The sequence below is a fragment of the Microtus oregoni genome, unplaced genomic scaffold, assembly GCF_018167655.1.
Source record: "Microtus oregoni isolate MIOR12 unplaced genomic scaffold, Mior012 000012F_ref0000307, whole genome shotgun sequence".
NCBI classification, from domain to species: domain Eukaryota; kingdom Metazoa; phylum Chordata; class Mammalia; order Rodentia; family Cricetidae; genus Microtus; species Microtus oregoni.
The window spans coordinates 21,077,563-21,103,922 of NW_024543071.1; the positions used below are offsets into that span (position 1 = coordinate 21,077,563).

Sequence of the window (26,360 nt, forward strand, 5' to 3'; positions counted from 1 at the left end):
TTTTCTTCAGGGTGATGAATGCACTCACATTTTATTATTGTTAATCTTAGGGTGCTGGGTAAGGGTTAGCCTCTACCATTATGGTTTCTCTACCATTTGGTTTCTCTTTAGGGTAAATTCAAAATTTCTCAGTTTTAACATTAACCAATGCAATTTTGGTAAGATATTAATCTAGTTCTGTTGAGTACTACTATTATCATAGTCTCAATCTCAAGATTTTAAATTTCCTTCAATTGTTTAATATGATTAGACTTAAAAGTGCTTCTCATGGTTCTTAAAGCATCTCTGTCCCATCTATATTGTTGTAGGAGCTGCGGGCCACTTCCCGCCGCCCAACTCCCACACGGCTAACTTTACCTGAAATAACTACACAGAAACTGTATTCTTTTAAACGCTGCCTGGCCCATTAGTTCCAGCCTCTCACTGGTTAATTCTCACATCTTGATTAACCCATTTCTAATAATCTGTGTCGCACCATGTGGCTTACCAGGAAGGATTCTAGCCTACATCCGTAGCAACTGACTGACTCGGCTTCTTTCTCCCAGCATTCTGTTCTGTCTACCCCGCCTACCTAATTTTCTGTCCTATTAAAGGGCCAAGGCAGTTTCTTTATTTAACCATTGAAATCAACACAAAACAGATGACTCTCCTCCATCACTATATCTCTATCCCTCTGGAATGAGTGCTAATGCTTTTAACCCAGAATTATATTTTCCACCAAAAACCTTCAGAATGAGTCAAAAGCATGAATATATTGCCTTTTTTATAATGTGTATTCAGCACAAATTACACATAGTTGGACTGATAAAGTATCTAAAATTTTTATTTCTTTTTGTAAACTTAAAAAACAAATCTTAAGAGAGACCAAGACCATCCCCCTTACATCCAGGCTTAAAAAGGTATGCATCCAAAGAAAAAAGGATCCCAAAAAGTCAGTACATGCAATAGAGACAAGTCCCAGTGCCATTATCATTGGCCCCTCTGTCTGCCCCAAATGTCAACCACATTCAGAGGGTCCAGTTTGATCCCATGCTCATTCATTCCCAGTCCAGCTGGAGTTGTTGAGCTACCATTAGCTCAGGTACACTGTCTCAGTGGGTGAACCAACCCATCATGGTCCTGACTTCCTTGCTCATATTCTCCCTCCTTGTGGTCGTCAACTGGACCTTGGGATCTCAGTTCAGTGCTCTGATGTGGGTCTCTGTCTTTGTCTCCATCCACAGGGCTGGGTGCCTTGCCCTCCTTTAGGATTGGAGGGTGGTGGAGGAGAGGGTGTGGGGGGATTAGGAGGGAAGTGGGAAGAGGAGAGGAAGTGGGAATTTTGATTGTTATTATTTATAAAGTAAAAAAATAAATCTTAAAGAAGAGAAAAAAATCTTGCATCCTTCATGAAATCAACCTTAATCCACCTCTCAAAGGTCAAATGGACTCCAGATAAGTATTCCTGTCAATCAATAGTCTATCTTTTCACACCTATTGTCTATGCTTGTTGACGGGATCTCTTCCTCCTTCCTCTGCGTATGGAATTACCCTTCCCTAAGTAACAAAACTCTGAGCCTAGAAGTTTCAAATGCACATGGAAGATAAAAATATTCCCTAAACTCCTTAACTTCACATTCCATCACTCCTATGTATCTGTTCCAGCAGATTTACATTAATTAAAGGCTACAAACATCTCAAATGCTGCCTACTCTTTCCCAGGCACTGGTGGTCCCACAGAACCTGGGCAGTGAGCGAAACAGCCTGCTCTTTCTGAGCTTGGTGAGCATTCCAGCTTTCTTGGATTCCCAAAGATATTGATGCCCCCAGATAACAGGAAACAGTCTAAAGAGTAAGGTGTCCCCACTCTTATCTGACCAATCACCCCGTCCTATTTACTTACCTCTTACAAAAAAATATGAATGAAAGTTTTTCAACCAAGAACTACCCATATTCCAGAACCACGTGCTCCCCCATCACTCACCAGGCCTAGATATTTTAAAACATTTTATCTGTGTATAGATTGCGTAGGATGCACGAACATTTGCTTCTGCACTGACAGTCATGTGTATATAGACGTATGTCTGCATTCACCACTGCTATAGTGGCTAAGGGGGAACAGACAAAATGGCTTTCTTTGGAATTGATGGGAAAGCTTATGAGTGATGTCATTTGCCATGAGACATAAAAAAATAACAGCAGATGGAAATTGATATTTTAGTGGTCAGCCCACCAGGAAGAATAACTCTGAGGGGAAAAGATCCTGTGAAGTGACAGACAGAAAAAAATGATTTTAAAGGGTTTATAGCTTCGTGCTTTATAAGACTACATCTCTAATAGATAACAAAATGACTGCTCCTTTCTTGGCATCTGTAAGGTACAGCTCACAAATTAGGGAGCTGACTGAGAAAAATGTTCCATTCTTGCTATGTGATGAGTTATTTATATTTATTTCATGTGAGTTATTGGAATAACTCTGTTTTTATCATTTACCTAAGAATTGAAATGTGACATTCAAATGTTGCTGCTGGATCACTTGATAGATTCTGTTGGGTAAATATATCTGTGAAGAACAAAGAAGAACTGAAGAATTCAATGTAAGAGAATAAAAAAGGATCCATCAAGAGAATTTATAAGTATCTTTTCCCCAAAATATTCAGGTAGAAAGTCTTAGTTGATTTCTTTCATACACTGGGCAATTTAGGAGTTTGCTCTCTCTAGGTTATGATTGTTATTTCTCATTTAATAAATTCCAATGCTGTGGGGAGATAATATAGCTACTAAAATAATAAGAATGATGCTTCCTCTGACTGTTATTCTTGCTGTAGAGAAGACGGGAGCTTAGAGACATGATAAGAGATATGGAATTTAAATACATGCCCAGGATTATACATGAAGAAACAAGTCAAAAACAAATTTAAAATATTTGTATTTTGTATAAGAGCAAAGCATAAAATGACCTTACTCTTCCTGTATATTATACCTCTTTCTCTACAGCTTTCTGCTGCTCCTGTTCACTGTGTATCTCTTTAAAATGCAAGTGCTTCCAGTAACTGTAGGGGATCCCCAGCTAAAGAGTGTTCTCACCCCATCCACTTCAAAAATTTCTTTTCATATGTGTGTTCTGGGAAAGAGTATAGGCCTGTGTGTGTGTATGGTAACAAACTTCTACAAATAGTGAGTATTTGCCTCTTTGTGTGTTGTGTATGTAAGTGTGTGCACTTGCATGATCATGTGGAGGTCTGCGTTCAGTCTTTGGTGTTGTGACAGGGTATCCCAGTGAAACTCAGAGCTGGGCAATCGTACTAGATGAGTTGGCTCTATCCAGCGATGCGTTTGACTAAGTCTCCCACTGTAGTATAAATAGTAATCACCATGCGGTATGACCTTTAAGTTTTGTTTTCAATATAAAAGTATGTACTTGAACTGTGTATGACAAGAACATTGCTGTCTGAGCCATCTCAACAGTATTCCCACTTTACATTCTGAAAATTTCTTGTTATATAGTCCAGCAGGAACTTTGGGAACTCCTTTTTCTTTCACCTCTTTTTAAAACTGATGAAATGTCTGTTGAAATCAGAAGTACAAATTTAATATGTGTTGTCAAGGATATACAAGAGACAGAAACATAATTGTGAATTATTATATAGTTGGACACTATACATTTTATGTGGAAGCCATGTTAATTACAGGTTTAGCTAAATGAGAGTATAAGAGATGGTCACAGTGCTACAGAGAATACGAAATGGCAAATATTTGATGATTACTTCAGAGACTATAAAATGGAGACCTGATGATTTCCATGGGAAATTAGAGAGCAGAAGCTGTGAGAATGTGGAAGGACGCTGTATGCCTTCCAGGAAAGTGTTAAATACAAGGTTTGAGGGTGATTTCAGAGAAGAACACAGCAGGAACCAGGCATCTGATCTTCATTAGACAGGAATGAAGCAGAGCTGGAAAGGGGGAGGTAATACAGCAAATCCATTGACCTGTGGGGTAACATTGATTTCATTTGGGGGAACCAGAGATTTCAGCTTGAAGTTCTGTAAAATGGTGGTCAGGAACAGAAACAGCTCCATGCGGGCCAGACCTTCTCCTAAACACACTCGTTTTCCTGTAGGGGAAAAAAGTCAAAAAAGGTAACTATGCCTTGTATGTGAGTGAGTGTGGGATGCAGTATGTTTGGAACTAGCATTAGAGACTAATGTAAGTGCTGAGTTATTGGACGGTTGGTTAGTTGTAGGGGTGGGTTAGAGGACAATTGTTTAAGCAAATAAAAAAAGATGGCGTGTCAGGAGCTGTGTAATCCAATCTCAGATCAGCATATATAAGCAAGTCCTATGGGTCTCTGCAAAGGAATTCCAGTGGAGACGGTATGTCACTTGTCAGGAAAGAGTGGATCTGGGCACATAGAAGGACAGTGACAGATGTGCTAGGCTGGTGTGCACTCGTCTCTCTCATTATATTGATGAATCTTTTGGTGATTTTTACTTTTACTTTGGCTGTCACACATGCAACAGCTCTAATTTTCCCTGCAAACTCCATTCTTCCTCAAATGCTTTCCCTAAGATTCCTCAGGGGTTAATCCTTCCCAATTTTCTTATTTGGAAATATTTGCTATGCCTTATTGTGGAAACTTTTCTGATCAGTAGAGGCAGTAAAAATTAACTGGATATGCCTTATAATTGTTTTCAGGGAAAGGTAGATAGCAATACACCGTGAAGAAAGGAACTCAGAACGGTAATGGCAAGAATAATTGGTTCACATGAGGAAACAATACCTGGAACATTAACCATACCTCACAGTTCTGAGGAGATTGAGGAAATCAATACACAAGAAAGGGAATTACACAGTACCAACCGTTGAGAATAAGGTCCCTGGATACCGAGTAGGATATGGTATACTACAAGAGGACAAAATATAATGTAAAGTCTGGGGTGGATAAATCATTTTAACCACACACAGGAGCAATTTGTTGGTGGAAGTAGAAAGGTACAGTGAAAATGGGAGAAGAGTATGTTGACAAACTTTGTCTTTTATAAAGAGAATGAGAGCAATAGCACCTTCTTGAAGGCCAGAAAAAGATATAAAAGTATTTCCTAGAGATACAAAAGAATTGTTGAGGTTTAAATATTGTTGTCCTTAGAGCAGTGTACCCATGTCTATAACCTTTAACTTTTAAACTGTAACTACCTGCCCGCTTACATATGTGCTGTAAGAACAGAATGTGCTTGGCTAGATAGTTAATTAAACTTGCAAAAATGTCAGACTCTATACCTAGACTGAGGTTGTATAAAGGATGAAAATATGTGTTTGGGTAGTAGATGAGGGGAAAAAGAGTTTTTATGATGGGTATGATGTAATTCTTAGAAGTCAATAATAGAAACCAATAATAAAACTATTCATGGAATCCTGGTAGAACAAGCTCTGATAATGCATAAATAAAGATGGCTCATGTTATTTGGTGCTAATTGTGTGCATTCATTATCTAGTCATTAAGTGGCCCTTACTTTGAGGCAGGATGCTGGCACTGAGTACATGTTTTTCCAAATAGCATACGATCTTAAGAAGTATATTGTTGAAGACAGGTTATTCAGAAAGACAAACAAACCAGAGGAATGAATGAGCCATATAATTATATAGCAACATAAATCAAATTAGTGTAGCAGATTTTTTCTGATCATTTCACATAATCATTGATGATCTACCTTATTCTGAGCAGTTCATAAACCTTTCTCTAAAACTGAATACATACATGAACACAAAGCATTTTCAACAGACGCAAGAAAGTTAAAAGAAGACCTTGCAAACCATCTGATTGCCATTGACGAAAGACAAATACCACCACCTAAAGAAACTCTTGAATGTTTAAAAACTCATGGAAACTGAACAAAGCTCTGCTGAATGAAAAATGGGTCAAAGGAGAAATTAAACACTTTTAAAGTTGAATAAAACTGAACACTGAAAACGAAGACCCACAATGAAGTCCCTCCTAAAAGGTTAAGTCATAGACCTCATTGTCCAACAAAACAAAAGCAAGTGAGAAAAAGAAAGGGTTGTAAAGAGAAAGAGATACAGAGAGAACTCGCATTAACTGCACACCTGAATGCTCTAAAAGAAAATGAAAAAAATAATATCCAGGAGGTAAAGATGGAAAGAATAATCAAACTGAAGGCTGAAATGAGTAAATAGAAACAAAACAACAAGACAATGCAAAGAATTAGTGAAAGTTAGAGTTGACTCGTTGGGAAAAACAATACACTTGATAAACCTTTAACAAATATACTAAATATACTAAAAGGTGAAGATAAAAAATATAATTTAATAAAAGTAGATTTGAAAATGGCATACGAAAAAAACCACTAACTAAAGTCAGATGACAATAAGGGCACAGTGGAAGAATATGTATCTAACTACATTGTAAAACCTAAAAGACAGATACAAATTTTTGATATATACAAATTACAAGAGGTAAATCTGGTTTAAGATAAGAGATTCAAATAAACTTATGACTCACAGTGGAATTGAAAAAGTAATTAAAAGTTTTCAACCAAAATAAGCCCAGGGTCAGAGGTACTCTGTGAACCAATTTATCAATTTCAAAGAACAGTAAATAAAATTGACTCCCAACTACTCTGCAAAATAGAAACAAAAGGAACATTGCCTAATTATTTTATGAGGTTACAATTACTCTGATATGGAAACCACATGAAGACCTAACTGAAAAAGGGAATTCCAGGCAGATAGGGGTGGTGAAGGCTTTTTCTCAGCATTGGGTAGTCAGAGGCAGCAGTATTTCTATACATTCACGGCCAGCCTGGTCTTCAAAGCAAGTTCCAGGAAAACCAGTGCTTTTATACAAAGAAACCCTGTCTCAAAAACAGACAAAACAAAACAAGGAGGGAGAAGGAAAGAGAGAAAGCATTGCAGAATTATTTATAAATTTGCCTCATGACCAATCATGTAAAAAATCTCAATAAAATACTTCCAAACCAAATACAGGACCACTTTCAAAAGATTAAGTACAATATTAAAATAGGCTTCGCTTCAGAGATGAAGGAATGGTTCAATATACATACACAAATAATTTGATTCACCATATAAGGAAAGTAAAAGATAATAAGACAATTGTCTTTTCATTAGTAAAGGGTTTTTCCCAAACAGCACATTCCTTCCTCTGAAATGTCCAGAAATAGACTAGGGATTAGGAACTGAGGTCAACATTATAAGAGTGACTTAGTATTAGCCCATAGACAAAGTCAACCTAAACAGAAAATCTTAAAGCATTTCTATTAAAATCAGGCACACGATAGGAATGTCCACTTTCTCCATATATTTGAATATAATATCTGAAGTATTAGTTAAAGTTATAAGACACCTGAAAGAAATCAGGGTAGGCAAATAGGAAAGGAACAATTAAAAATATCCCTTACTTGTAGATGTTATGATTATAGCTATAAATTGCTAAAATATACACCAGGACCATCGACAGCTGAAATGCTTTTTCATCAACGTGACCGTATACAAATTTAACACAGTAAAATTAGCAGGTTTTCTATGTACAGTTGAGAATTGTATTTAGAAGGAAATTAAAGAAAAAATGTTTTTCGCAATATTCTAAAACAATGAGGACAAGAACAACAAAAATAAAAAAAAACCTAAGTAAACCAACCAACAAACCAACAATCAAGCAAACAAACAAACATATTTTTGAGTATTTCTAACCAAATAAGTGAAATATTTGTAAGATAAAAACTTCAAGACATTGAAGAAACAAAGATATCAGAAGATGGAAAGTTCTCTTGTGCTCATGAATAAGCAGGATTAATATAGTGAAATTGAGCACCACATCAAATCAATCTACAAATTCAATCCCATTTCCATAAAAATTCCAACACAAGGGTTTATGAAAACTGAGAGGAGAATTTTCAGCTTTACATAGAAACACAAAAGACCCAGGATAACTTAAAGTGTCTTGAATGCTAAAAGAATGACTACAGGTATCACTATCTCTGATTTCAAATTATACTCCAGAGCTATTGCAATAAAAATCAGCCTGATATTGGCACAAAAAGAAAGAGGTTGAAGGGATCATGTTACGAGTTTATTGTAAAAATCACGCGATTCATGAAGGAACATCCATGTCAAGTTATATATCAGAATACATACTGTAGGTGTGAAGATGCAATATATGGGTCCAGCACCCTACTTGGTGCAGTAGCAGAGACCAAAAGCTTCCAAAGAGTCTCCTGCCACAACTACAAGGATTCCATGACCTCATGGGAACCTGGAACTTACTTACACCTAGACCTAGGATTGTATATATATATGTGTGTGTGTGTGTGTGTAATGAAATTCTCTATTGTCTTTTAAAAAAATAAATGTTTGAATATGTACGTGAATGAATATGTCAAAGTTACTTGTTAAGGAAGTTCAGAGGATGGCTCCAGGTCTCCTGGAGCAAGGAATACAGGTGGTTCTGAGCTTCCCAGGATTAGCGCTGGGCAATTGATTCAGGTTTATGGCAAAGGAAGCAAATTCTCTTAATTGTTGATTCATTTACCCAGCCCTTTATTATCTTTGCAATAATGGTTAACATTAGTCAAAATCCCAGCCAGGACTGGGAATATGCTCAAAAAGTCTCCTCTCTAATGAAGCAATACAGGCAGCTAGAGGCTACTCAGAGTAGATCCAGTTTTCAATCATGAATTTTGCCAATTATAGGTTATTCATTCTTCAGATCATGTCACTAAACTTAAGCATACTAGCAGGACATAGTGCACTCAGTGCTTTAAGAGTGTGTTTCATTGCTGGGAGAGACTAAGGGGCAACTGGCAGTGGCACCAGGATTTATCCCTACTGCATGTATTGGCTTTTTGGGATCCTATTCTAATTGGATGTATACCTTGCTCAGGCTAAAAATAGTAAGGAGGGCCTTGGACCTTCCACAAGGCAATGTGCCTTGTCCTTTCTGAGGATTGGTTGTGGGATTGGTGAGAGGGTTTGTGGGGGAATGGGCAGAGGGGGAGAGAGTGGAAATTGGATTGGTATCTTTTATTTTTTTAAACCTAATAAAATAAAGAAAAAGATAAGGGGTGGAAACTGGAAGAGGCATAAAAGTGCTGTATACTAGTTGTATACTAACAAAGGAATGTGTACGAACTTGTAAGAGAGAATAGTGGAGGGTGAGAATTAAAGGCATTTGTTGACTGGGTTGAAATATAGGTGTGGTTTTGAAGAGAAGTCTTTGTGTAAATATATAAAACTCAAACAATAAATGAGATTGTAAAATGATAATAATTTTTGTCTTTCATTTATGTCCTTTTTGTCAGATAGAAAGTCATAAATTACAATGTTGATTCATATTTGTGTTTTATATTTGAAGTATTAGAGAGAAAATTGTGCCTATTTCTCCCTAGCAACTGTCTTTGTCAGGGATGGGTGATTCTCTCTAAACACAAGTCCAAGCACATCAACCTCTTTTTCATCTGTTTTCCTGAGTGGGCTTCATCCTATCAGAGCTTTTCTGTAGTTTTTTTTTTAATGTGTTTCTACATAGCTGATCCTGGAGAACTGTGAAACAACAAAAAAGTAACATTATGGCAGTCTTTATTTAATGGTGATTGTTCAAAGGCTAGGTTACATTTATTCTCTATGATGATTGTCTTTTGTATAAATGACATGTACACATAAAGAAAGACTGCAAATTGTATAACTACTAGCATTCTTTACTTTATTGAAGTGTGTAAGTGTAACCTCCAAATTTGATCCTAGCAGGGAAGAGGTGTCAAGGACAATGCATAGGTACTAATCATGCAAATACAATTTTATGAGTCCCTTAGGTGTCACTGTAAAATTTCCCACAGTTCCTCTTTTCACCAAAGTCATGAAAATGAGGTTATATTACCTGCTGAGAAAGGCATAAAGTAGTCACTTTTCTTAAAGTTTCCTTTTGCATCCAGAAAATGACCAGGATCAAACGTCTCTGGATTGGGGAATTCGTTGCTGTCATGCAAAACTGATGATAGTGATGTTATAATGGTCGTTCCCTGCAAACAATTCACACAAAGCCACCAAGTTACAAAGATATCATGTCTCCATACAGTAGGTACAAAGAAGATCAGGGGCATCTCAACAGACAGAACATGCAGGGAACAGGGAGGAGTCTGAGAGAAGCCACAGTGCTATGGCTAATGTGCCTCAACTGAATTTGAAGTCAGAACTTAGGTTTTGGTACTAATACTTTGAGTCTGTTCCCTATTCCTGCACACTTGGACATGGGTGTTTCAACACCTGCTGCTCTAGTTTATCAGTTGGTTTATATAAGTCGCATTGGTCATGATATCAAGTGGAGAGCTGGACTGTATGTAAATAGTATAGGAACTCATTCATGATGGGACACAAACAAAGTCTAGACACACAGACACCAATTGGTTACTCTCATGGATAGAATTCAGATATAGATGCATTCCTATAGGTCAACGATGGAACAGCCGCTTCTCACATATACTATCTATGTATATAAACACACATATACAAGCAGGAGGGATGCTGTTTATGAGGGACCAGAACTAATGGAACATGAAAGGAAGCAATGTAATTTTTTTTATTCATCCTTCTTTCATATTCTGTATCCTCATCTCCTTCCAATCCCCCTATTCCCATAATTAACCCTCTCGTTCAGAACCACTGCCACTCTGTTCCCCTTCAGAAAAGGCAGTCCTCACAGAAATGTCATTTTAGCAAAAGTTAACAATATCCAATAGAGCTATGCAAAAATATCCATATCAAGGCAGGAAGATAAAACATAATAGGAGGAAAAGGGTAGAAGAACAAGAAAAAGTGCCGAAGATACCTGCACCGCCAGTGTTTGGAGTTTCACTAGAAACCCAAGATAAACAACCAAAGCTACTTTCAGAGGACATAGTGCATGCAGATCCATACAGGCTCCATGATGGCTGCTTCAGTCTCTGTGAGCACCTGTAGCCCTCCTGAGCTAATTCTGTGTGCTGTGTTCTCCTGGCATCCATGACTCCTCAGACTCCTACCATCCTTCCTCCTCTTCCACAAGAACCAAAACTCTGCCTAAGGTTTCACTGTCGGTCTGCATCTGTTCACATTAACTGCCAGCGGAAGTCTCTCTGACGACCACTGATCTATATAGCAGATTATCTTCAAAGAACATCTATTATTTTTCATTTTTGTTTTATGCCAGGTCTTTTTCACTCTACCCTAGGTCTCTGGGTGGTTTAATTGTTTACTGTGCTTCCGTCCAGGTGCGTTTGACTTGGGTCTCCTTTCCTGGCATGGGCCTCAATTAGACAATTCATTGGTTGGCCACTCCCACAAGTTCAGAGCTACCATTACCCCATAACATCTTGTAGGCAGGACAAATTGTTGGCTAAGGTTTTTGTGGCTGATTTGTATTCCAGTCCCTCACTGGAAGCTTTGCCTGCTAGTAGAAGATGGATGGTTTAGGCTCCTTAGCCCCTATTACTAGGAGTCCTAAAAAGACACTTACAGATTCCAGGGATTTCCCCTGAACAAGGTTTCCACCATTATCCCCAAATGCCACTAAATTTTAGTTATTTTGTCCCATGAACTCTTCTTCCATCACCCAACAAACATGATCCCCCCCTTTCCCATTCCCAATAGCCTTCAGAACCCACCAAATCTATTCTACTTTTCTTTCCAGGTTCATCCGTGTAATTCGCCTTGAGCCCTCCTTGTTATTTTGCCTCTCTGGGTCTGTGGATTAACAGTTATCCATTAACTAATAGCTACTATCAACTTATAAGTGAGCAAATACCATGTTAGTTTTTTCTGAGCCTGGGTTACTTTACTTTGATGATTTTTTTCTAGTTGCATCCATTTGCCTGCAAGTTTCATGATATAATATTTATAGCAACTGATAATATTCTGCTAGTAAATAGACCACAATTTTTCTATGGGGTCTTAAATTAGGGGCAATCTATAGTTTTTCTTGTTCATGGATCTTATAAGCAAAACTGCTATGAACATAGTTGTGCAAGTGTGGTTTTGGTAGGATGGATCATCTTTTTCAGTGTTTGCCCATCAAGTGGAAAATTTGGTTCTTGAGGTAGACAGATTAATAATATTCACAGCAACATGCATATTAATTTTTGTAGTGTATTTAAAAGTTTGTACTCCCACTAGCAATGTAGGAGCATCCAGATTGCTACACATTCTTGTCAACATGTGTTGTTACTTGTGCTATTGATTCTAACAGGTATAAGATGAAATCTCAAAATACTTTTGGTTTACATTTCCCTGATGGCCAAGGATCTTGAAAATTTAAGGTTTGCTCAGTGACTTATGATTCCTCTATTGAGGCTCTCTCTCTCTCTCTCTCTCTCTCTCTCTCTCTCTCTATATATATATATATATATATATATATCCTATATTTAAGTAGAGTTTTTTATTTCTCATTTATAGCTCTTTGAATTCTTTATATATCTTAGATTTTGGCTGTTAGATGTGAAATAAGTGGAAACTTCTTACAATTCTGTAAGCTTCTGTTTTCTCCTATTGAGGGTGTCCTTTGCCTTACAGAAGCTTTTCTGTTTCATGAGGTCCCATTTATTAATTGTTAATCTTAGTGACTGGGATATAAGTTCCTGTATAGAAAATAGTCTCTTGCCGGGCGGTGGTGGCGCACGCCTTTAATCCCAGCACTTGGGAGGCAGAGGCAGGTGGATCTCTGTGAGTTCGAGACCAGCCTGGTCTACAAGAGCTAGTTCCAGGACAGGCTCCAAAACCACAGAGAAACCCTGTCTCGAAAAACCAAAAAAAAAAAAAAAAAAAAAAAAAGAAAGAAAATAGTCTCTTGTGCGAGTATAGTCAACGCTAATATGTATTTCCGCTCGTATCATGTTTAGTGAGTCTGGTTTTATATTGAAGTATTTGATCCACTTGTTTTAGTAATAAGTCATTTCTGTCCCATTATTTTAGTCTATTTACTATTATTTAGTTATATGTAGAGTCATAAATTAAGTGTTGTTATATTATGCTAGACTTCAGTACTAAAAACCACAATTCATATCTCAGGAAGATTCTTTTGCCACAACTTAATCAGATATAAATAAATCCCAAATTATCCAAAGACATTGGTTTGACAGGTGGATATTGCAGTTACATTGATCAGAAATGAAATGCGTGTTCCCTATTCACTCACTCAACTTCATCACATATTTGTGTCAACTCCATCTGTGCTCTAAATGAATCATGAATTGAAAGCATAATTTACATTTTGAGTTTCCCAACTCCCTTCTAGTCTGTAATTGCTCACACATTCTTTGTGTACTGATAAAAATTTTAAAACATTCTATTTTAGTGAGGATAGAAATTAAAACCCAGTTTTATTTCATGCTATCTATAATTCATCAATTAGTTCAATAATAACATAAGCAATAGTATAGAAAAAAAGATTAAAAATAAAAGTATACATAAAATATTACGTGGAAAAATTAAGTATAATGTACATTCTACATACATTTTAAGATAACGCATTTGTTCAACTAGTAAAATATATGAGTTTGAGTGAAGTAAGATCAATATAGGGATTAAATCAATTTTTACAACTTTATTTAAAAATACAATTACAAGAATATTCATTATTCATTGAAACTCAAAGAAAATATTTTCAAACTACATCAGTGAAACCAAATCATTTTGCAGAAAAAAAGCACAGCTAAAAGTATAATTTTTTTCTATTGCTTGAATAATGCAGGATATAACCTCCTCAAAGTTTTTATTAATTTTTTTCTCTATGATAAAAATCACAAAATTTTCTTGAATGAATTTGAATGAAAATTGGAAAATCATGTGGAAATATATAACCCCAATCTTCATCCAAGCAAAATATAGAAGGTTGAGCAAAGTAGAATTATCACTACGGTGTCCCTGCCTGCTGTAGGACTGCCTTCCTGGTTATGAAGCAGCATAAGGAACCCAAAAAAACAGTGTGACTCAGAGGACCGGAACCACACTGTGACCTGGGAGCATCACTAGCACAGAAGTGCAGTACAGAAGAAATAAACTTACCTTGGGGATGAGGTAGTTCCTGAATTTAACATCACAGGTCACTTCATGGGGTAGGTTGTTGGGGGCGATATCAAGGAGTCTCTGAACCTCATGAATCATGGCGTCTGTGTAGGGCATTTGCTTCCTGTCCTGCAAGCAGGGGCTGCGTTGTCTGCCAATCACACGGTCAATCTCTTCCTGGACTTTAGCTGGTTAGGAGCAATGACAAATGTTGAAATAGGAGAAAAGTAACAGGGTGTGTGTGGGTCTCCGTACAGTTTTACTCCAGTTACCTTATTAATCATCAGTGGGCGGGTTTAACACCAAACACTACTTGGAAATATATTTGTATTTTAACAACAACTGTTTTTATATTGAGTTATTGGTATGGAAAAAGAAAATGTCAATTAAACACACATTCTAGTTATAATTGCATATCTATTAATACAAACACATATCACACACATGTCAGTACACATGTACACATGCATCCTTTCGTTTCTCGATAATAGATCTTAGATTATCATACTCAGTAATATAGACACTCATTGTGGAAAGAATTGCAGATACATAAATATCATTGCCTATATCAAATATTAGAGTTAGGTTTCATTTTTGATACTTATTTTGATTACTTCATGTCTTTTCACTCTAGTTTGTACTTTTCCCTTTTGTCATTTACAATATATTAAAGCTGTTGGCTGCTCCACCAGACAAGAAAACTTTTGTTATGTTTGAAAAGATTATTGTTCAGCAGAACCTTTATAGACTCTGGTAAAACTTTCAAATACTGATTTAATTTCAACATCATTGAAAATATACTTCTAAATGTCCAAACAGTCTTGATTTCTTCACAGAATGTAAATTTTCACAGGAAAAATGCATAAAACACTAAGATTACTTATTAACTTATGTGAGGTGATGTCTTTTTTCTTTACCACATAACTAAATTTATGAGAATAAAGAAAGTAATTCCAAGAATTCATCTTTTCTAAAAGCCTGAAATTGGTGAAGTCAATATTCAGCCACAGTTCCATATATGCTTTAGGAGCCTAGAACAGACTGCCTGCCAGGAAGCACAAATAAAGGACAATTTTTGATGGACATTTCTTCAGCTGTGGTTTCTTCATTTTTCTCAGTTGTGCTCCCCTTTGCAGCCAGTGGAACTGCAAGTTAAATATTGAGATTTTTGAATAACACCACACAGGGTACTGGCAGCATCTTGCCAGCATCTTCCAGAATGCTTTGATTTACCACGTACAATCTCACCTGTGACATGTGGGTACTTCAGCAGGAGCAAAAGAGCAAATCTCATTGTTGTCTTTAAAGAATCTGTTCCACCAAGATACAGATCAATCAACGTGGCTGTCAGGTTTTCAGGTGTATATATCGATTGTTGATTGCGATTCTCCTAAGAATGATTTGATATTGTCAACTAACAAATTCTCCCCTGCCACAGCTAGGCTACAATTGAATATACAATATTGTACAATTCTAGATTGTTGATATCACAGAATCTAGAAGGTACAGCAGTGGCTGAAATAAATGGCATTTCAGAGACTGTGGTATAGATATCTAAACTTCATTATTCATACTTATATTTCCTGTTGGTCAAAATTGCACTTCTAAGATTACATACCTGTGTGTGTGTGTGTGTGTGTGTGTGTGTGTGTGTGTGTGTGTGTACAATGTTGAACTGTTAAGACTGTGGAGAAATTTATATGGACATAAGAAGACTCATTTGTAAGAGGAAACCCTGTATATTAAAGATGGTAAGAACATTGGCAGGTACTTGACTCTAATGCTTCATGTCTACTGTATGACAACAACATGAAGGTTATAAGTCTCTTTCTACCTGAGTTCAGTAGACATTTGATTTAAGGCACTCATAACTCATTTTCCCCTTAAATAAGAAAACATAATTTGAATTAGAATAAATAGGAGAATTGGGGAAACAATGCTACCTTTCCAAAGCTCTTTCAAGATACTTAAAATATTCTCAAAGTTTTTATGGACTAAGTATAGCTGTACATTCATTACTGAGTTCAAAGTGTTTAAATAGATGAAGCACAGCTAGCAAGATTAGGTTCCCGGTCAAGATGACTTAGCTCCATTCCATTAAGGAGTAAAATAGCAACATGATCTATGAATTAAGCAATGGTGAATGAGATACAAATGAGATACTAAGTCATGAAGCTAGAACATGACCCAGTCATGGCCTGCAAGGAATAAATCAAAAGGCTGAATATTGATTTGACTAAGCTGTAAAGATGCTGTGCTACAGGATTGTCAACAATGTTACATCTTGAGATGCTGAGGCAAGTTTAGAGATGAATCATCATTATTTTATAATTATCAAATTGATAACATTTTCATGACTACAAGAAGGCCTCTAGTGTATTAATATTGTATAGCTAATACTATTAAAATAATTTACATTCCCTTCACTGCAACTTCCCAAGAAACTCATCTATTTCCTTTTGTAATACATCTTCATGTGATTTTCTAACCATAAATTGGCATTGCTTATGTCCAAATTAACTTTAATTAACTCTAAAGAAATATACTTAAAAACTAACAATTACATTTATATATGCTTAAATGCATTTGGATATACAGTGGTGCAATTTTGGCTCATATTTTGTTTATAAGTACCACTTGTTGAGTGTAAGGATTGTTCAACAAAGGGAACACATGCATGCTAGTAGAACCTTAGTTTCTTGCTCTAGTGAGGAAATAGTTCTAAGAAAATAGTACCCTGAATGCAATTTGACAAACCAGTAAATTTCTTAACTGTGTTAAAAATATTTATCCTAATACCCACATAGTAGTGGTGTGGGATATACTTCTGTATATGTGTTAGTTTTATAATTGGGGAATTAATAAAGTGGCCTTGGCCTATGGCAGGGCAGATTATAGCGAGGGTTGAAGGACGGGCGGGGAGGGAGAGAGAGAGAAGGCAGAGTCATGGAGAAACCATGTAGCTGCTGAAGGATAGGAAGCCAAAACCTTACAGGTAGGTCATAGCCTCATGGTGATACACAGATTAGTATATATGGATTAATTTAAGATGTAAAAGTTAGTTAATAAGAATCTTGAGCTAGCTGGGCAGTGGCACATGCCTTTAATCTCAGCATAGAGAAGGCAGAAGCAGGCAGATCTCTGTGAGATTGAGGTCAGCCTCGTGTACAAGAGTGAGTTCCAGGACAGGCTCCAAAAACTACAGAGAAACCAGGTATTGAAAAAACTGAAAAATAAAAGAAATCTGAGTTAATAGATCAAACTCTGTTATAATTAATACAGCTTCAGTGTGATTATTAGGGTGTGTGCTGCCAGGAAACAAATATATAGTCCTTGTTTACAAAATGGCACCCACTCTCTGGGGCACGGATCCACATAAGTCCTAAAAAAACTTAAAGAAAATAGGGCCTCTAGAACTACCAAAACAGGAATCAAGCACAGCTTCTTGGTAGCCACATTTTTTTTTTAGATTTTTTTCTGCTTGCTGGTGGTGTGCAGAGACATGGCTAGGCTCTTTTAATAGAAGGCTTCCTGACAAAGCATTAGCAGCAAAAACTGCAGAGCCCTTTTAGGAGCCAAGACCCTGTTTCATGCTGGCAGCACACAAATAGCTCTATATTTGATGGAAGGTTTTGTTATGGAGCATTTAAGTGGGGTTTGTAAGCAGAGTGCTTCAAATTGCTTAATGGCAACATAGACCCACTGTTTCCCTAGAGCTGGGGTAGTAAGCATGGCTGACAGAGCCTGTGAACATGATTCCACCATGTTGGACTGGGCAGAGCACACAGTCAGGGCCATGAAGTTGGTCCTATTCATGCCTGCTTAACATTTAAAAAAGTGATTCTGGTCAGAAAATGATTACAGACAAATAGTAAAGAAAGATACAGATAGAAATAAAATGCTGAACGGGTCAGAGTGTGTTTAAAAAATGTACATAGGTTTGAGAGAAAGAAGAAAAAGATTATTGTTATGAAAAGAAATAGTTTAAAAATAAAACAGCTTCTATAAAGAGACAATAAAAGTAATATAAAAGAGTATAAACAGTTGTGTAGAAGGAACAGTGAGCTGCATTCCGCCACCTGGTTCCTAGCCGCCTGGCTAGCTTATGCCTCGAAATAACAACACACAAATTGTATTCTTTTATACACTCCTTGGCCCATTATATCTAGCCTCTTCTTGGCTAACTCTCACATCTTGACTAACCACGAGGTGGTAGCTTACCAGGAAGATTCTAGCATATGTCCATCTTCATCCTGTCTGCCTCAGAGAGGAGAGCTATGGCATCTGGCTCACTTCCCTTCTTCCCAGAATTCTGTTCTGTGCCTACCTAATTTTCTGACCTATCAGACCAAACAGTTTTCTTTATTGATTAACCAATGAAATAAAAGATTGACAAATGACCTCCCAACATCACAGTTGTAGATTAAAGGTGTAAAAACGATAAAATAATCCACATAAAAATGGAATATACACAGGGAATCTAATTGATGTACATTATTGTGTTTTCCTTGACATTTTTGACTGAAGAGAAACATTTGATTCTGGGGGCTTCTAAATTAAACCAACATAAAGTCTCTTGAATTGAAAATTTGAGTCTAAGATTATGTTGCTTTGGAAAGAGCTTCTGCTTTCGTATTCACAGTAGATGAGAACCTGTGGATTCCTTTCAGGCTAATAGGTTTTGATGGGACAAGATTCCCTGAAATATCTCTGTTAACCCTAAAAATACATTTCCCAATGAATAGAAGGAAGCAATTTGAAGAAAACTATGCCCAAATTTCCCAAATGATTGATTATAAATATTTGTTTTCATTTAAAGGGGAATATAATCTAAAGATGAACACTTTGCATTTGGTATGGATATTAGTCTATTGACACAATTTAAGGTTGATTTTGTTACACTTTGTGCATGTATTTCTGTTCATGTTTAAGATAATAAGTTTGCACAGCTAATTTGAAAATACATTGTATAATTAAAAAATACAAGTTAATAGATTGTCGATTACAATAATCAAACTTCAGTCTTATTAGTTAAGTTTTCTAGATATATAGAAATATATTTCATTTAGATAGATAAACTTCAACACTTCAAAGACCTACAGAATATGGAATTTAAAATGTTTGAAGAACTTAAACTTTTCTTGATAATGATATATGTCAGCTTGGGGGAGCAACAATCTATTTAAAGAGGTTGATGGGAATTGAAGAAACTCGTTATGGAATTTCCCCTTCAGTGTGGCAAGGCTAGCACTTTGGGTAAGAAACACTCTTAGGTGGACTTTGTGATGGTAGCTATATGATCTGTATATGCAGGACCCAGAAAAAATTGATTGCCGATCTTGCTAAAGAAGATGAGACAGTACTTCAGTGTTCCTGCTCCACCAAAGAAAATGCCAGACATCCTGATGGACACAAAAGAAAGTGACTGACGAAGTACCAATATAGACTAAGTAGTCTTTCAAATTTCATGCTTCATGGAAGAAGTCTGCTGGATACTATGGATCTATATGCTGAAGGTGGATGCCTCAACATTAGAGAAGAACTCTGGGTGATTGTCCTGGCAGCATGATGTCTCTGTCAATTCTAGAAGTTTGGAAGCTGCTTGCAATGACTTCCTGCTTACTTAGGTAAAATTATATCATTCTGGAGTCTTTTAAGAATTGAAGAAAGATATTTACAGTTACAGTTTTCCTTAGTTATGATAAAGGATAAACTAGATATAAAACTAAATATTGTAACTATTATTCTTGCTTGATAAATGTTTTGTACATTTTATTTTTACCATGTTAAAATTAAAACTTTCCTTTTTATTTAGACAGAAAAGGGGAGATGATGTGGGATGTCCTCCTGTATATGCGTTTCTTTTATTGGTTAATGAATAAAGCTGCCTTGGCGTGTGGCAAGGCAGAATATAATCAGGATGGAAGAGATATATGGAGAGAATAGTCAGAGTAGGGGAGAGATCATGTAGTTGCTGAAGGAGAATGAGACCAGAAACTTAGCAGTAGGCAACAGCCTTGTGGTGATACACAGATTAATGGAAATGGGTTAATTTAAGATGTGAGAGTCAGTTAATAAAAACCTGGAGATAATAGGCCAAAGTTTTGTAATTAATATAGTTTCTGTGTGATATGTTTTTTTGGAGCAGAAGGAGACATTGTTACCTATTAGCTTGTGGAAAACAATTGTCTATGGGATGTTCAGCCCCAGTTATAACATTCATGATAAACCCATTACACTTGAGACTTAGGGTATATCTTAGAATATGAGGGAGAATGATAGCAATAATCAGATGGTAAGGAACTTTGCTACAGGATGACTTTTCTAGATATGACAGGGCAGCTACACTCATGAATTCTCTAAAATATGGCTGTTGAATATAACCTAAATAGTTATAACATCAAGTGAATTACGATGTTGTGAGAAGAATTACTTGGGACGACAAGCCCAGATGATGAGTTGCAATTAAAATCCTTGGAGAAAGACAGATGAGCACCAGAAAAGGTTATCCAATGTTAAGTGGTCAATCCTAAAATATACAGACGCTCAATATTAAATGTGATCACACTGTTGAATTTATATACTTATCCTTATGCACTTACACATGTAGCCACAATCATTAAAGAACATTCGATCTTGAATATCAAGGAAGGTTGGTGCATGGTAGGTGTTGGTCGAAGGAAAGAGCAGGAAGAAGTGGTGTAATTATATTATATTTAAATAACATACTAAAAATAACACTGGCATTCTTTAGATCAGTTAAAAATAAAGAACAAAAAGTAGTAGAGGAGTTAGATAACTCTTTTAAGGCCTATAATAAATTAAAGAAGATATATAAAGATAAATCAGGAGAGCACTCGAGCAATGGTAAGAAACCCAGCCTTACAGACATTAAGGGCAACATTGAATAAATGGGACCTCCTAAAACTGAGAAGCTTCTGTAAAGCAAAGGACACTGTCACTAAGACAAAATGCAACCTACTGACTGGGAGAAGATCTTCACCAACCCTGCAACAGACAAAGGTCTGATCTCCAAAATATATCGAGAACTCAAGAAACTAGACTTTATAATGCTAATTAACCCAATTAAAAAATGGGGCACTGAACTGAACAGAGAATTCTCAACAGAAGAAGTTCAAATGGCCAAAAGACACTTAAGGTCGTGCTCAACCTCCTTAGCAATCAGGGAAATGCAAATCAAAACAACTTTGAGATATCATCTTACACCTGTCAGAATGGCTAAAGTCAAAAACACCAAATATAGCCTTTTCTGGAGAGGCTGTGGAGGAAGGGGTACCCTCATCCATTGGTGGTGGGAATGCAATCTTGTGCAACCAATGTGGAAATCAGTGTTTCGGTTTCTCAGGAAATTCGGGATCAACCTACCCCTGGACCCAGCAATACCACTCCTGGGAATATACCCAAGAGATGCCCTATCATATGACAAAAGCATTTGTTCAACTATGTTCATAGCAGTATTATTTGTAATAGCTAAAAAGTGGAAACAACCTAGATGCCCTTCAATGGAAGAATGGATGAAGAAAGTGTGGAATATATACACATTAGAGTACTACGCTGCGGTAAAAAAACAATGACTTCTCGAATTTTGCATGCAAATGGATGGAAATAGAAAACAGTATCCTGAGTGAGGTATCCCAGACCCAAAAAGATGAACATGGGATGTACTCACTCATAATTGGTTTCTAGCCATTAATAAGGGTCACGGAGACTACAATTGGTGAACCTAAAGAAGCTAAATAAGAAGGTGTACCCAAGGAAAAACATATAGTTATCCTCTTGGCTACGGGAAGTAGACAAAATTGCCCGGGAGAAAATTGGGATCTTGGGGGCGGGGTGGGATGGGGATAAGGGGAGATGGGGAGAGAAAAGTGCAAAGGGAAGTATGGGGGGAACTTGGGGAAACATTGGGATTGGGATAAAGGAAGGTTGGATAGGGGAGCACGGAAGCACATTTCTTAGTTCAGAGAGCCACCTTAGGGTTGGCAAGAGACTTGAACCTAGAGTGGCTCCCAGGAGCCCAAGGTGATGTCCCCAGTTAGTCCCTTGGGCATTGAGGATAGGGAACCTGAAATGATCCTATCCTATAGCAATACTGACGAATATCTTACATATCACCATAGAACCTTCATCTGGTCATGGATGGAGATAGAGACAGAGACCCACACTGGAGCACTGGACTGAGCTCCCAAGGTCCCAATGAGGAGCAGAAGGAGGGAGAAGATAAGCAAAGAAGTCAGGACCGCGAGGGGTGCACCCACCCACTGAGACAGTGGGGCTGATCTATAGGGAGCTCACCAAGGCCAGCTGGACTGGCACTGAAAAAGCATGGGATAAAACCGGACTCGCTGAATGTGGCGAACAATGAGGACTGATGAGAAGCCAAGGACAATGGCACGGGGTTTTGATCCTACTTAATGTGCTGGCTTTGTGGGAGCCTAGCCAGTTTGGATGTTCACCTTCCTAGACATGGACGGAGGGGGGCAGACCTTAGACTTTCCACAGGGCAGGGAACCCTGACTGCTCTTTGGACTGGAGAGGGAGGGGCAGAGGAGTGGTGGGAGGGCGAGAAGGGTGGGGGGAGGGGGAGAAGAGTGGGAGGAGGGGGGAGGGAAATGGGAGGCTGGGAGGAGGCAGATATTTTTTTTTCCTTTTCTCAATAAAAAAAAAAAGAGAGAGAGCACTTCCTGCTAACAAACAGACAACTCCTGCAAAGGAAGCAGGTATTCTGACTGTATATCTTCTACTGTCCCTCTGTTGCCCTATATCTAATCACCCAGTCTCATTTCCAGGAACTACATATGCTAACTTTGCCTACTCCCCATAATAACTGCATCACAGTCATATAAAGAAAAACCACAAGTTACAAAAGAAAAAAATTTCTCATGTTCAAGTTGGGGGAAGGACGGAGTGGAGAGAAATGAAAGAGATATCGCAACAGAGGGAATCATGGGGTTATGGAGAAACCTGATGCTAGGGAAATTCCAAGGATTCCACAAAAATGACCCATAGCAGTAGTGGAGAGGGTGCCCAAACTGACCTTCCTTTGTAATCAGAATGGTGAATTCCCTAACAATCATTATAGAAACTTCATCCAGTAACTGATGGAAGCAGATGCAGAGACCACATCAAGTACCAGGATGTGCTATATGAGTCCAGTCAAAAAGACGGAGGACGGTTTATATGAGAAAATGGGGTCAAGCCCAAAATTGTGGAAACTCAAGAACTCTAGACCAACAGCTGGGGAGCCTACATGGGACAGAACTAGGACCTTTTTATGTGGGTCACAATTTCGTAGACTTTTTTTTCCCTGGGACCCCTGCCAGTGGAACCAGGATCTGTCCCTAAAGCATGAGCTGGCTTTCTGAAGCTAACTCCAAATGGTGGGATATCTTTCTTAAACTTGATGCTGTTGGGGAGATGCTTAGTCCTCAATTGAATGTGCCAGGCCTTGTTGACTCCCCATGGGAGGCCTTACCCTTTCTGAGGAGTGGATGGTGTGGGTTAAGGAAAGGGGTTGGAACAGAAGGATGGAAAAGATGGGAAACTGTAGTTGGTATAAATTAATAAAAAAATAGAAAAAGAAAAATTTACCAAATCGAATAAATTCCATGAGTGCAATTTGAAGTAAAAAATTAAACTTAGGTATGACCTGAACTATAGAAATTAGTGAACTAAAATGAAATCAAAAGTAATCACATTTAAATTGTTGTAAAATATTTAGTATTGCATAATTATATGCATGAAAGATTGACACACTTAGAACCATTTCTGGATCTAAGAAGTTGAAAAATATATAAATAAGTGGAAAATCAATTCATGCACAGTGCTGAAATTTGGAGTAACATTAAAAGTTTGGAGGTATTATTCCTCAGAGTAATCTAATGAGTCACTTCTATCTGTACTAAAAATCAAATAAGAAACAAGTCCACAGATTCAAGTGAAACTATGGAGAAAGATCTGAACCCTCAAAATGGAAGCCTACAGCAATGAATGCAGTGTGGTGTTGGCACACACATCAAGATGCAAAATACTTTGATAGCCAGATATACACGGGATAATATGTAGGCGAGGAAAAAAAGGTAAAAGTCTCTTAAACATGAAAGAAAACTTAAAAACCAAAAATAAAGATTCTGCAAGATGTGAATCATAAACTGTTAGTTGAAAATTTTGTGTGTTCTCCCCAAATATAAATATGAAATGAATATGAATCAGAAACTCTGTGCTGGAGATATGCACAAAGAAACTGAAAACCTGCCATCAAGAATCACATGCACACATGTTTCTGACTCAGAAGAGTCAGAGGTAGAAATAATGCAAAGACAAAGAATGACGAATGAGTGTGTTGTTCTCCTGCTTGTAAATGAAGGTTGCAGTAACAGGTGACCACAGTACAGAAACAAGCTGAAATTTTAGGAGCATCCAAGACATTATGCACGTGCCGAAAGACAGAAAGTAAATGCCCTCTACTGAGAAGTGTTTTAGATGTCAGTATACTCTGCCAGAGAGATACAGGAAAGTCCATAAAGAGAAAAATTACACTCACAGTTACTAATGATGACATGGAGTTTGGAAAGAAATTGTTAATGGCTTGGTGTGTTTGGTAGAGTGACACAACATTTTGAAACTAGAAGGTCGTCAGTGCTTCAAATTGGAGACTGGTAACATATGTTAATATTATCTCTGTTTTTCAAATTGCTCAACCCCCTTAAATAATTGACAATTTAAATGCAGTCTGTGTGAATTTCTACTGGCCTCTTTACAAATATTGACAACATATCTTAAATTCATGTGGAAATTTAAAGGATTCAGAATGGTTAAGCATTCTGTGAGAAACATGTAGCAAATTTCAGGGATTCACAATTCTGGATTTTAAATACTGATATAATAATTCAATAAAAAAGACTTCAGACACTGAACCACTATAAAAATATACAAACCATGAAAATGGAAGTACAACTGACTCGCATCACACCAGAATATTTATCATTAGTTTTTTTCTAAATAAGAGTGCAAAGTAAATTGTGGAGAAACACTTTCTGAAATTACACATTGCTAACAGTTAATCCTGAAGCAAACCCAATCTCTAACCGCACTGGTATTAATTTATTAACTCATGAGGAATTATACTCAAAGCTTTACTCTTTCATCCACCTACTATTCCCCATGGTACACATCATTCATCCTTTAGAAGTCATATGTGGCGTCGATCAGTAAAAATGTGTACTGATCTCTTTTAATCTATATGATATGTAAGTGATCAAAAAACAGTCATTGATGATATTGGTGCTCAAAGTAGACAGAAAAGTTTATGATTTATGACTATATTGAAATTTGTTTCCTTTTGTTTGCCTTTTGTGTAGTTTTTCTACTATGCTAGATTTTTATGAATTTTTCTTTTTTGGTTTTAAATAAAAAAACGGGGTCAATGGGCTTTTATTAACAATTTTAACCATTTTTTTTTCAGGCTTACACACACATAACAATACTAAATTGTTTTTCAAATGATACTGACATGGTTTTAAACATCACTTCAAATAAGTATAAAATACTTTACCAATTTAATAATTGAACAAATGAATATTAGCACTTTACCTGCCTTCCTTTAATTAGGAAATAATCAATAAAGTCCCGAGGGTTGGTAGCATCCAAGGATTCCTCATGTTCTTTTATTTTTGCCGAAAGGTAACTCTGAATAGAAGTCAAGTTTTTATAATATGTATTATGGGTCCCTGGACAATAATCAATCAGAACAGGGAACATATTGCAAAGCTGCAAGAAAATGCAAGAATTTACAAAAAATAGACACTGTATTGACCTAAGTAAAATATATTAGTAATGGGTCATATGAAGGATTTGAATTGCTAGATAGAGGAATGATTCATATTCATCATAAATTCATTGTTTACATTCTTTATTCTAATAGAGAGATTTGAGGAAGAAATTTCTCCCATAATAGTTAATGATCTTAGTATAATTTCCATATTCACCATATCTCTTAACAAAAATTTTGTTCATGTAAACTCATTTAAGGCTCAAATGAATCCTGTCCTACAGTTTGAAATACATGTGATTTAAACACTCACACACTTTCAATGTGACAATATAAGTTAAAAATTTGGGGGTAACATTTACAGAAAAATCTAGTGCCCCAGATTCAATATCTATTGATTATCTTCAAAATGCAATGACTCTTTAGTGGTGGGTTTGGTTCAAAGAAATGTGTGTTTGGTAAAATTAATTGCACCACATAGGCCTTAGGGTTTTCTCTTTGATCAAACAATCATTTTGTATGCATA

General features: G+C 36.9%; 1 protein-coding gene across 2 annotated transcripts in view; it reads right to left on the reverse strand.

Annotated features, from left to right (window-relative positions):
• Nucleotides 1–3,549: 3,549 nt before the first annotated feature.
• Nucleotides 3,550–26,360, reverse strand: part of LOC121453987 (cytochrome P450 2C26-like) — a 31,028-nt gene continuing 8,217 nt past the window's right edge. Inside the window, exons 5-9 of one of the 2 annotated variants that reach the window (XM_041661140.1) lie at nucleotides 25,657–25,752; nucleotides 15,292–15,433; nucleotides 14,044–14,231; nucleotides 9,887–10,028; nucleotides 3,550–4,093 (exon numbers count right to left, since the gene is read on the reverse strand). In XM_041661140.1, the coding sequence (XP_041517074.1) occupies nucleotides 3,912–4,093; nucleotides 9,887–10,028; nucleotides 14,044–14,231; nucleotides 15,292–15,433; nucleotides 25,657–25,752 (750 nt within the window). In that variant the 3' untranslated portion in view covers nucleotides 3,550–3,911. Of the gene's footprint in view, nucleotides 4,094–9,886; nucleotides 10,029–14,043; nucleotides 14,232–15,291; nucleotides 15,434–25,656; nucleotides 25,834–26,360 lie in introns of both variants that reach the window. The other variant, XM_041661139.1, reaches the window with a different exon arrangement.